This window comes from Gossypium arboreum, chromosome 9 (assembly GCF_025698485.1).
Source record: "Gossypium arboreum isolate Shixiya-1 chromosome 9, ASM2569848v2, whole genome shotgun sequence".
NCBI classification, from domain to species: Eukaryota; Viridiplantae; Streptophyta; class Magnoliopsida; order Malvales; family Malvaceae; genus Gossypium; species Gossypium arboreum.
Genome location: NC_069078.1, coordinates 88074308 through 88086830, shown reverse-complemented (window position 1 = coordinate 88086830; position 12523 = coordinate 88074308). Strand labels below are relative to the sequence as shown.

The following is a 12523-nucleotide window of genomic DNA, read 5'->3' as shown; positions in this document are numbered from 1 at the left end:
ATCTCCATAAAAGAAAATCCATCTAAACCTAAAGAAATAATATGAGATAATTTTACTATAACCCCCCAAATCATGCTTCATATTTCAAATTAGCCCCTAAATTTCAAAGTGTTTCAATTGAATCCTCAAAGTATCAATAATAGTATCGTAATAATCAGGTCCTACAATCAACCTAATGTCAACTTGGTCATTACATGACAGCTGGGATTTGAAATGAAACATTTTTAAAACACGAGAATCAAATTTTAAATATGTATATACTTATTTTATGGACAAATTAGATTTAATATGTTAAAATAAAAAGAAATTGTTATTAAAATATAAGAAGGTTAATTCTTAAAATGTCAAATCTAAGGTCTTCATGCAATAAGAGCATACTATTTAAGACTTAATTCACGTGTTTTAAATACACTTAACTTTGATTAATATAATATCGATTTTACAAACTTCACTTTACTAACAATATATCAAATTATTTTAATAATTATATATTTTGTTAAAATATGTTCCAAGTTGTTGTACTCTTTGTACATTTAGGATTTAACCCTCTATTTTTATTTCTAAAAACTTAATTATCTCCTTTTAAATTTAAAATCTAAGTTCAATCGTTAATACCATTAAAATAAAAAAAGTAATAATTTTGTAACCATGTGAAAATATGACATTGTAATGGATCAGAATTTAAAAAAGAAGTATAACGATGTTAACAATTAGACATTTATTTTTAGATTTGAAAAATAGAGGAATTGGACTAAAGTTTAAATTTTAGAAAATTTTAGAGACTTGAATCAGAATTTAACCTGTATTTTTATGTCATAACGTCACTCCATACGAATGATCGAATGGCAAATATCTTAGGTGGCATCTTCCCTAAAAAAAAACTCGTGTGTTGACAATTCTAAAAGAATCTCCAATTTTACGGGGGTCCCACTTTCGTCCCTCTATAAATATGGCTTGAAAATCAAAGCCAAATTGTTCAAGTGATTTGCCAGTAATCAAACCCTTCCCCCCAAAAAGACAAAACAAAAAAATGTGTCCGTCGGAAAGAAACTTGAGACGGCCGGAAAATCGAGTTCCGGCACCGGAAACCGATTTCAGATCGGCATTCGAGGTACTCGACGCGGATCGCGACGGGAAGATAAGCAGAGACGATTTAAGAAGATTTTACGCTGGATTTTCGTACGGTTCCGAAGATGCCGACGAAATGATCGGGGCGATGATTTCGTTAGCGGATTTAAACAGCGACGGATTCGTGGAGTACGACGAGTTCGAACGCGTTTTAGGAGGGTATAATAACAAAAAGAAGGTATCAAGTTACGGTGTAATGGAAGATGTTTTCAAGGTTATGGATAAAGATGGAGATGGAAGATTAAGCCACGAAGATTTGAAAAGTTATATGAACTGGGCTGGGTTTTCGGCTTCAGATGAAGATATTAAAGCGATGATTAGATTGGGCGGTGGTGATGATAAAGGTGTTTGTTTTGATGGTCTGCTTAAGATTTTAGCTGTTGATTTTTCTGGCTAATTTTAGAGTTTTTTTGGTGAGGATTGAAATGATGAATCAAATTGAAATCAATAATTGTTGAAAAAAAATGCTAAGAACGTGTCTTTGTTCATCATTTCTCTTCTGCAAGAAATGTAAGATCATTTTTTTTAATGCAAAAAAAAAACCCTCTTAAAAAAAAAAATCTCTAATAGTTAAATTGTTCATCATTTTAGATGTTACGCTGCTCGTATTATTTTTAGAGCTTCTCATTCACTTGTAATTCAACAAAAAGACAAAAAAAAATTATGACTTTAATGTTTAAACTTTTCATTCATCCGCAGTTGAAGATATCATTTTCACCTCATTTTATTTGAAAATTTATGTCGTTTTTATTTTCAATTTTTTAGTTTAAATTCTGCTATTTGTCCTTGTCTTTTGTAAAAGTTGTCTATTTATTCTCTCTACTTTTATTTGGTCATTTTAAGTTCTTGAATTTTTCAAATTTTAAAATTTTCGATTATCATCAAACAATAATTGTTAAATTCATTAAGCTTTGTTATTTCTAAAATTTAATGCACTAAAGGTATTATCATATGAATAATATTATGCCAACTTGTCATTTATGTTGCGACTATAAACATAGTACAATACGAGTAATTAAATTTAACCAACAGATTTATTTGTTACTATTGAGTCAAGACTAAAATTTCAAAATTTGAAAAATATAATGACTAAAATTAACCAATTAAAAAATAAAGGGACTTCAATTGATAAAATAAAAATATGGGACTAATTACAAAATTTAACCATTTTCATTTTAGGAGTAATTTAACAAAAAAAAAAAACTAAAATATTAAAGTCAATAATTCCAAGATTCTTTTTCGCATTTCTTGTTGGCCTCACTGGATGACTTGTGGACGAGAGAACCCACAAGAATATATTCTATAAAGATAACAAAAGAATAAAATAATAAAACCTATCAAGCTATTTGTATTTAGGGTAAACTGCAAAAATAGTTACTTTCGTTTGTCTCAGATTACATTTTAGTCACTTATGTTTGAAATGTTATGTTTTAATCATTATTATTTTGTTATGAAGTAGCCGCTCTACCGTTAAGTTCCATTACTTCTCTAACGGCGGTCCTATGTGGCAAACCAAAAGGGTTTTAAATGCCAACTTAGATGACATACGTAGCAGTCCAAATTAAATTTATTTAATTAAAAACTTATTTTCATCCCAGCAACTGGACATCCAAGTTGAAATTTAAAACCCATTTAGACTGCCTTATAAGACTACCATTAGGGAGGTAACAGAGTTTAACAGTAGAGTGACCACTTTGTAACAAAACAATAACGTAAGTGACTAAAACGTAACATTTCAAACTTAAGTGACTAAAATGTAATCTGGGCAAACAAAAGTGACTACTTTTATAGTTTACCCTTATATTTATTCCATTCTATTTTATTCGATTAAATAGTTCAGTTTTAACACAGTTCTTTGAATTTTTATTTTATATCTGATTAAAAAAAGGTGATAAATAAAATAAAATTATTAATTAAATTTTATTTGATTATTTAATTCTCACATAATTTTTAATTCTTAAATAAAATATAAAAAATAAAAGTATTAAATGTCCAAAACTACAAAGATTTAACACCCTTCATGCATGATTAAATTATAAAACACCCATTAATTTTAGTCCAATTAATTCGAATTTAATTTTGACTCATTCAAATTTAATAAAAAAAAATCAACTCAGAACTCCAATTCATCTAAATACAAAAAACTTAAATATTAACAAATCAAATCTCAAGATAATTTCAATCCATAATACCAACAAAATAAATTAACTTTTATACTTTAATCACTTAAACCTAAAATAATTTAAATCTAAAATAACTATCCAAATGCAAAATAACCAAAATTATATAATCTCAAAATTTTAAATCCCAAATTAATCAAAAAAGAAGAGCTTAATAGTCACAAACAACATTTGCTGCTTGTTAACCCATAGTAGTATGAGGACTGCAATTTCTTGTTTGGAATACGACATCCATAGGAACTGCATGGTATAGACAAATTTTTTAGTTAAATTAATTATAGAAATTGTATTTGTAAAAAAAATAAAAATTCGGAAGCGTATTTTACTTTAACTCCAGGATGAGTCTCTATTATATGGCGGTATACAGGCATGGTGTACACTCGTCCAAATCCTGATATCGTCACCTACTTGAAAAACACATTCATATTTTTTGCATGCAAAAAATACTATAAAATTAAGAAAAATAAGAAGATAAAGTTGAATTATCAATCACATATTTAATAGTGGTCACACCCACAGTTGGTGGCTCACTGATGCCAAAAATGACATCCAATATAACGCCTACAACTGCAGCAAAACGCAACAACCACCCATGTGCTTCGTAGATGACTTTGTATAAGACTTTGAGCATATTATAACTTTGAGCATGTATAGAAAGAGTACAAGACTTTGAGCATATTATAACTTTATATCATTAAATTCAGCTATTAGAATTTTAAAATATTAATCAGTAAAAATTTATTGAAGTATATAAAACTTTTTGGTAAAAAGACCTCTTTAGTCTCTCTTAATTTAGAAATTGAGCTTTAATTGCTCACTTTCAAAATTAACACAAATTAAATTGTTCCAACTTTTTTGTGAGGGATTAATTTGCTCAATTTATAAATTAAGAGGGTCTAGAAAGGGATTTTTACCAAACTTTTTACACTAATGTAAGTATTTAAAAACCCGTTTTGTGAGTACATCCAAATTTCATTTAATAATAACTAATACTTCTTTAACAACTGGGGATCTAAACTTCAACTTCTTCTGTTGTTTTTGCTTCTTTTCCCAAATTCTCTCCCTTCACAGTGTCTGGTTCTTCTGGAAACATACAAACATTAAGGACTTAAATTCAATCAGTGAATCCATTAAAAAGAAGTAATAAAATGCCATCTTCAGTTAATAATTATCACAATACCATTTGCAGTTCCTTCTTTTGCATTATTTTCTTCTAGTTGCTTGTCCTCCAAGGTATCATCTCCTTTAGTTTCTTCACCAAGTTTCAGCTTCTCATTACCCTCATTTTGCTCTGCATTTTCAGTTATGCCGTTTTCATTATCTACAATAGCTTCAGATTTGCCTGCAATGGAATCTTCCCCTCCCTCTTTCGTTAAGGAGTTCATGTTTTCATCGGGTTCGCTTGTTTCTTCAATGGGTTCCTTCGATTCTACGCTATCGATCACACCGTTTCCATCAACAATAATCTCGGAATCGTCTACAACGGAATCTTGTACGACACCTTTGCCATCTTCTTCAATTAACTTCAAGCTCATGTTTCCATCAACTTGGCTTGTTTCGAGTTCGACTACACTGTTTCCATCAACGACAACCTTGGAATCGTCCGCTATAGAATCTTGTTCGACAATTTCGCCTTCCTCTTTCCTTAACGAGCTAGTTTTTCTATCAAGTTCACTTGCTTCGCCCGAATTTTCACCACCCATCTTGTTTTTAACCGCGTCGCATTCCGTTTCACCGCAGCCCGTTTCAATATCTCCGTTTCTCTTCTCTGTTTTTACCCTCTTGAATTCTGCTTTCGAATTCTTCCTACTAACAACAATTTTACCCTCCTCTTCCATTAATGAGGTAGCATTTCTTTCAAGTAATTTACTTGATTCTCCCATGCCGATTTCCGGAGTTTTGCCCTTCTTCGATCCGGCTATCGAATTTTTACGGCTGATCGTGTTTTCAATCGCGACGTGTTTCGATTTACCGCAACCCATTTCTGCTTATTCCGATTTTAGACAACAGAACCACACTGCTACCCTTTTTAATACAGGGAAAAGAAAAACATAACAGTAATTTACTTCTTAATTACAGTTTTTTATTTATTTAAAAACAACTTTTATGTTAATGGAACAAAAGTAGCAATGGTTGTTATTAAATAGCTTTAACTAATTAACTGAATTCAACAAGAGGATGTTCGATGATATTTCTTGTTTTACATTAGTTTGAACTGGCTTGGATTATCGTAAAACAATGATAAATCACGGTCGGAACTTCAGACTAGTTATAACCACCTCGTTTTATAAGCATTGTTTCGGATCCTGGAATCTTTTTTTTTTTTTGTCATTTTAATCACCGTTATTTGAGATTTAATCCCTTTAATTTAGAATTATTCAATTATTCTAATTTTATAATGCTATCAATAGGTTTAAATTTATATAAAGTTAATTGATGCCCTTAAATTGATGAAGATAATTTTTAAAAATAACTTTTAGTATTCTATTGACATATTTTTTATAGCGTCAACATATTTTTATTAAATTTTCAAGCTTTCCAAATCACAATCATAAAAATTGAATTTAATATAACATTATAAAAATACATAACTTAAATAAAGTCAAATTAAACTAAAATGGTTAGATATTAAATTTTAGCATAATAAAGAGAATAAAACCATAATTAGTAAATAAAATGAAGGGTAAACTATAAAAATAGTCACTTTTGTTTACCTCGTATTATATTTTAGCCACTTATATTTGAAATATTATGTTTTAGTCACTTACATTATCGTTTTGTTACTATGTAATCACTTTGTCGTTAAGCTCCGTTACCTCCCTAACAGCAATCCTACGTGACAGTCTAAATGGGTTTTAAATGCCAACTTGGATGTCCAACTGGGATGAGAATAGTTCTTTTAGTCAAATGGAAAAGAAAACCAAAATAAAAAGAGACAAACAATTTTTCTTTTCCCGCTCAAGGTGTAATCAATTTAAAGTTTTCAATTAATTAAATTTATTTATTTAAAAATTTATTCTTGTCCTAGTTAGACATCCAAGTTGACATTTAAAACTCATTTGGACTGCCACATAGGATTGCCGTTAGGGAGGCAATGACAGAGTGACCACTTCATAACAAAATGATAACATAAGTGACTAAAAGCTAACAGTTCAAACATAAATGACTAAAATATAATTTTAGACAAATAAAAATAACTATTTCTATAGTATGCCCTAAAATAAATTATTAAGCATGTCAAATTTTTAAGTAAACTTAGTAATATGTCGGGTGATGTTGTTTTTTACTGTTACAAACTTATAAATTGAAAGACAGGAAGTAACAATCAAGACTTGAACATTTAATCTTGAGGTGTCAATATTAATCATTAATCACTTTTGCTTTGTGTTGGAGATAATATTATTGAGAGGAACAATTATAAAACTACGAAATGATTAAACTTTATAAATGATGATTTTTTTTTAATTTCACATAAAATGAATTACTATAGTAGAAAAGTTTAAGTCACACTGTCCGTTGAATTATGTATTTTTTTAAAATTTTGATATCTAAATTTTTTATTCAATTGTGATGATTGAATTATTGTTTTCGTCCATTTTATTAAAAAAAAAAATTTTACCGGCATCCAACAAAGTTATCACACCTAGCACGTTTTTATTGGCAATTTTGAGATAAAAATGATGTTACAAGTATAAAGAGGAAAAATTATTAAGTATCAAAATGAAAAAATAATATAGTTCAAGGGTTAAACCATGAATTATGCTTAAAAAAAGTGAAAGGTCCATAGAAGACCCCAAGGAAGTAAATCCTTCCTTCTTCCCTAAAACCCTGAATCAGCCACTTCCAGAGAAAAGAAAAGAAAAACCCATACGAGTTTTCGTATATAAACCCGCCGAGTTAACCCGCTTCATTACCTGACTCAGCTACCACTCAGTCCCAACGCAAAAGAAAAGAAAAGGAAAAATAGAAAGAAAGATGCAAGTCCTTTCGAACGCTCGCAATCTCGCTAGGGTTTTAGGATCTCGAACAATTCTTTTCAATTCTAATCAACTTTACCTCTCATCTTTGATTCAATCTCCTAGCTCTTCTCTTCAATGCCAACTTCACAGTGACGCTTCCTTAGGTACCGTCAAAATCTCTGTGTTTTTTTTAGTTACTTCGTTTGGATACTCAAATACATTACGAAATTATTTTGGTTATTTAAATAATTTAATTTAATTTTGTTATTTTTTCCCTGTTCGTTTCAATGCTAATTGATTACGTTATTAGCTAAGTAGTAGAAAAACTCACTAGTTCTCGCCTAGAAAGAAGATAAATAATTCAATATTGTTTATGTATTTTTAATTTTTAGTTATTGAAATTTACAGGGATTAATGGAAGCTGTTATTATCCAATGCCTCTGCATTCAATTTATCCGATGATTTCAAGGACATTTTTTTCGACAGAAGCTGGAACAGTTAATAGCAATCCAACTGGTACTTGATTTGCTCTATCTTAGGTTAGTTTGATATCATCTTCGAAGCTTTTTGTTTTATGTTTAATGTTTGGATTGTATTGTCGAATTCAGAGGCAGTTAAGGAACTCTATGATGACATGCTTCAATCTGTAAATGTTAAACGAACAATGCCTCCGAATGCTTCTCTATGGTCAATGATCGGAAACTGCAAAAATCGTGAAGATATTAAGCTTCTTTTCGATGTTCTCCAGAATCTACGAAGATTTGTATATTCCTTATCTTTGTTTCCTTTGTTTTGTTAGTTTTAAGCATTTGTTGTTTATGGATATACCGTCTGGTTTTTGGTTGCAGCGATTATCGAACCTACGGATTCATTCAAATTTTAATTGCAATCTCTGCCAACAAGTTGCCAAGACTTGTGCTCGTGTGGGAGCCATTGATTTTGGTATGCCTTATTGTTCTTCATATCTTAAGCCTATATTAATTTAACTTGAGTGGGAGTTTGGCATGCTGATATGTGTCAAAGACCAATTTTTTTCAAAGTTTTTCTACACATTACGAAGGTTCTTGGATAGTGCTTCGGACACGGGTACTTAAGAAACCTAAAGAATCAGTTTGACCAATTTAGTCTTTTTATAGACCTCGAACAGTTCTCTGTAGTTTTAATGTTAGTTCTTTATTACCAGTTAGCAGAAATTTATTTGTTATTTAAAATATATACATACCGCCTGGTTTATTTAATGTAATTATATGAATATGATTTAGCTTGAATGCTTATGCAGGAAAGAAAGCTTTGTGGCTGCACAATGTTTATGGACTGACTCCTAGTGTTGCATCTGCACATCATTTATTGGTATAATTGACTCATCAATCAAGTTGTTCAATTTTCAAATTCTTTTGTACTTATAATTAATTATTGGAGTGCAGTCGTATGCTAAGGCTCATAATGATGCTAAACTCATGGTGGAAGTAATGAGGCTTTTAAAAAGGAACAACTTACCATTACAAGCTGGCACTGCGGATATTGTTTTCAGGTAAATCAGTCTTCAGTTATGTCACATGTTTCACTTTTGCATTGCTAAATGCCCTAAGAATTCCTGTTTTAATAACATTTTTTTCCCTATTCGCAATAAAATTTTAAGTCTATGAAATAATTGACATGGCATGAAAGACTCATTCTCTTTCAATTCAAGTTTGATCCTTGTCCTATTTGCTCTCCTGCACTAGGACACTCAAGACAATCAAATCCGAGATATTTGAATGTGATGTGTGTCTATATGACTTTGCAGTATTGGATATTTGTTCTTTGAATGAACAAGCTATATATTGGTACGAATAGATGACCTGCTATGCTTTTGCTGACTAATTTTCTAAAATATTCGATTTTGTGTTCCAATAAGTGCCCCAAACTTAACAGATTAGTTTTCGCAGTTGTTTTCTTTTTTTTTTTTTTGGTTGAAGGGATGTGTAATTATTTTCATGCTTCCTTTAAGTTGATTTAATATTTATTTGGATTAAATGTTGCAGCATTTGTTACAATACAAATGATTGGGAGTTGATCTCTAAGTACTCGAAGAGGTTTATGAAGGCTGGTGTTAATCTACGACAGACTACATTTGGCACTTGGATGGAATTTGCCATCCGAAGAGGTCTATAATCTCTGAGTTTTTAGTTCCTTTCTTTTGCATCTCTTTGGATCTTCTCTGTGATTTGCATTTCTTTTTAAAACTGTCTCACTTAGTGGTGATGTTCGGTAAGAATATATTCTGGTTTTTGACTTGTGACCTACAAAGCTACTCAGCTTTCTGAATAGACTTAGATAGTCTTTGGCAGTGAATTTCTAGCCCAGGGTTAGAAAATTAGAGGGAACTGATAAAGGGAGAGAGAGAGAGATAAAACGAGAGCCAGATGAATAATTTTCTCTTTCCTTGTACTTGCAATTAATCTATCATTTCTTGGTAATAGGAGACACAGAGTCACTGTGGAATATTGAGAAACTGCGATCTGAGTCAATGAAGCAGCATTCTCTCACCACTGGTTTTGCATGTGCCAAGGTACTTTTTGATTCTATGCCTGTATGAAAATTGATTTCAGTAAATAAAAGAACATGATCATTTGATGACCTATACATGTTATTTCTGCATTTTCAGGGTTTACTACTAGAACGCAAGCCCGAGGATGCTGCAGCTCTTATCCAAGCCCTTAATGAGGTAAATCCGGTATCATATCAAGTTATGCCTTCTTGTGGTTTATAATTTAGGTCATCCTCCCATGGATTCTACACCCGTATCGAGCATGCTGAGGTAGGGGAAAATAGAACAAAATGGAATTTAAAATAAAAAGGAAGATAATTGGTAAAAGTCTTATGGAGGCCTTTGTACTAGGAATCAAATTGCATTTTGCCCCGTTTACTCAAAAAATGAGCAAATTGGTATTTTCTATTAAAAATTTCATCCATTTCTATACTTAAAAACTGGCATGGTTAATAGAATAATTAGACAGTTACACGTGATGTGCCCTCAGAAGTTCATAAAAATTTAAAAATTATTAGTATGATATTTTGAGGTTAGTTTCTATGTGCCCTTGAATGTATTTTGGTCTTATAATGTTTATGAGATGAACTTTATTCATGCCAGACTCTATCCGATGGAAGGAAGCAGAGCATTACAGTTGAAGTTGAAAAGCTGGTAAACGAATGGCCTTCAGAAGTTCTTAAACATCAAAAAGAGGAGGATAAGAAGGTAATAATTTTTAATTGTACCATGAATTCCCTCTTAAAATTGAAAACCTTGTCATTTCTTTCAGAATTGTGTACTGAAGAATCTAAAGCTAATAGTTGTCTTTCATTGAATCAATTTGGTCAGGCATTGGCTGCATCTTTGAAATCAGATATTCCTACCATGGTTGCTAGTCTACTAAACATTGGTTTAGCGAGGGACGTAAAATTGGAAGACTTGACGAAAAACGAAATTCTATCATAGGGCAGGGAAGATCGGAGTCAAAAAAACCGGAACTATGGTACCTTTGTCTCAACAAAGCTTCCTTCAACAATGTTAAGACATTTCTGAGAATTGTTGTCACATAGTAAGCACTTTTTTTTATCACTTTAATGTTCAAGAAATCCTTTTGTTCATTTAATTTTACAAAATAAAATTTTGAAAATTTTAAGATTCAGGATTTTATGTTTTAGTTAGGAATTAATTTCTATCAATTTTTAAACATGCGTACTTTATGGAAAATTTGGATCTAATGTTTTAAAATAATAGTTTTTCCAAGTTTTATTGATTTTTTGTTAATATGTCAAATTTAAATTGCTAACACAATAAACATATAAGTGTTTATAATTTGATTCACGTGTTTATAATTTGTTTTTATTTTAGTGTTAGAATTTACATTCAACACCTAGGCTAATGGAAATTTTTGATCGTTTAAAATGTTTTGAAATAGACCAATCTAAAGTTTGGTGGAATTAACTATTTTATTATTTCCATTAATAATATTATGAGTTAATTGCACTAAATATCTTTAGTTTATGATACTCATTTTAAATTGGAATTTTAAACTATTGATATTATATCAATCAAAATTTTCTATTATTAAAACAATTCATTTAACCATTAAATGTTATGGAAAATTTTATGCGACATAATTTAAAAGGAAAATTTAAAAGAAAAGTAAAATATTATCATATAACTTTTAAAATTGAATTTAAAATGCAGTAAAACCAACAAACAGAGAGAATGAACAATAGTTTGTTTAAAAGCTTCAAAGTTAAGATTTCAGTGACAGAAAGGTTTTATTGATATAACCTTAGGAATATAAGGATGTAATTAAAATTTTTAAAATTGAGGTCAACTTAGAATAAGGGTGATAATTTGAAGATGTTCAGTGTAATTAATTTTAATATATTTCAAATACAATATTTAAAATACTATTACCTTTTCAAATTCTTAAATCAAAAGATATTACAGTTTAAATATATTTATATTTACAACCTTCAAATTATTATTTTAACAATTATATTAATTGAAGTTTTATAATTATTGGATAAATTATTATTATTATTATTATTATTATTATTATTATTAACGTTTAACATTTCACGAGTATTGCATAATATTCAATATCATGTTAATAAAATAAAATAAAATTGTGAAAAATAATAATAAAGAGTTTTGGATCCTACTCAAACTTGAATTAAGGATAAAGTTTTTATCACATCACTTTCAAAGAAGATTAATTAATTTTGTTTGCAATTTCAAGCTTTTCTTGATCTGCAAATCATCAATTAACATATTCAATACTTAGAAGATTAAATAAAAGATAACTAAATATCGTGATTTATTATTAATCAATAAAATAAATCCGTTGACTTCAAATTTTAATTACCTAACAACGTGACTTGGTCCGTTGGTCTTATCAAAATATGATATTTATGATTTTTGAGCAATTAATTTCATTGGGTAATATATTATTTTCTGAGTCCTTGTATTATAAGAATTTGATTAAATTAATCTCTAATTATTAAATAGATCAATTTAGTTTTTTACTATTAAAATTAGATAAATCTAAATTATAATAGAGTTAACTTTTATTATTTAATGGAGTTAATATCTTTAAAATTTTTACCATTTTGTAAATGAAATCTTCTGCTCATAATTGAATTGCAATTGAAAAGAATAATTTTCAAGACATTTTTTATCGGTAAATGTTAACTCCGTTACAATTAGACCTATTTGATTATTTTTAATTGTATAGG

General features: G+C 29.6%; 2 protein-coding genes across 2 annotated transcripts; both read left to right on the top strand.

Annotated features, from left to right (window-relative positions):
* Window positions 1–945: 945 nt before the first annotated feature.
* On the top strand, window positions 946–1826 carry LOC108455983 (calcium-binding protein CP1-like). Its single transcript, XM_017754569.2, has one exon. The coding sequence runs from the start codon at window positions 1031–1033 to the stop codon at window positions 1523–1525; it is 495 nt and encodes a 164-aa protein (XP_017610058.1). The 5' UTR covers window positions 946–1030; the 3' UTR covers window positions 1526–1826.
* A 5240-nt stretch (window positions 1827–7066) lies between these two features.
* Window positions 7067–10926, top strand: LOC108454577 (uncharacterized). Its single transcript, XM_017753081.2, has 11 exons — window positions 7067–7431; window positions 7676–7783; window positions 7876–8030; window positions 8116–8209; window positions 8547–8617; window positions 8692–8798; window positions 9292–9413; window positions 9730–9818; window positions 9915–9974; window positions 10401–10505; window positions 10629–10926. Exons 1-11 carry the CDS (start codon window positions 7284–7286, stop codon window positions 10743–10745), a joined length of 1176 nt encoding a protein of 391 aa, XP_017608570.1. The 5' UTR covers window positions 7067–7283; the 3' UTR covers window positions 10746–10926.
* The last annotated feature ends 1597 nt before the right edge of the window (window positions 10927–12523 follow it).

Coding starts and splice junctions, on each gene's coding strand:
- LOC108455983 (XM_017754569.2), top strand. CDS start 1,031: ATGTGTCCGTCGGAAAGAAACTTGAGACGGCCGGAAAATCGAGTTCCG.
- LOC108454577 (XM_017753081.2), top strand. CDS start 7,284: ATGCAAGTCCTTTCGAACGCTCGCAATCTCGCTAGGGTTTTAGGATCT. Junction 7,432..7,675: donor TCACAGTGACGCTTCCTTAG/GTACCGTCAAAA, acceptor TGAAATTTACAG/GGATTAATGGAAGCTGTTAT. Junction 9,414..9,729: donor GGAATTTGCCATCCGAAGAG/GTCTATAATCTC, acceptor TCTTGGTAATAG/GAGACACAGAGTCACTGTGG.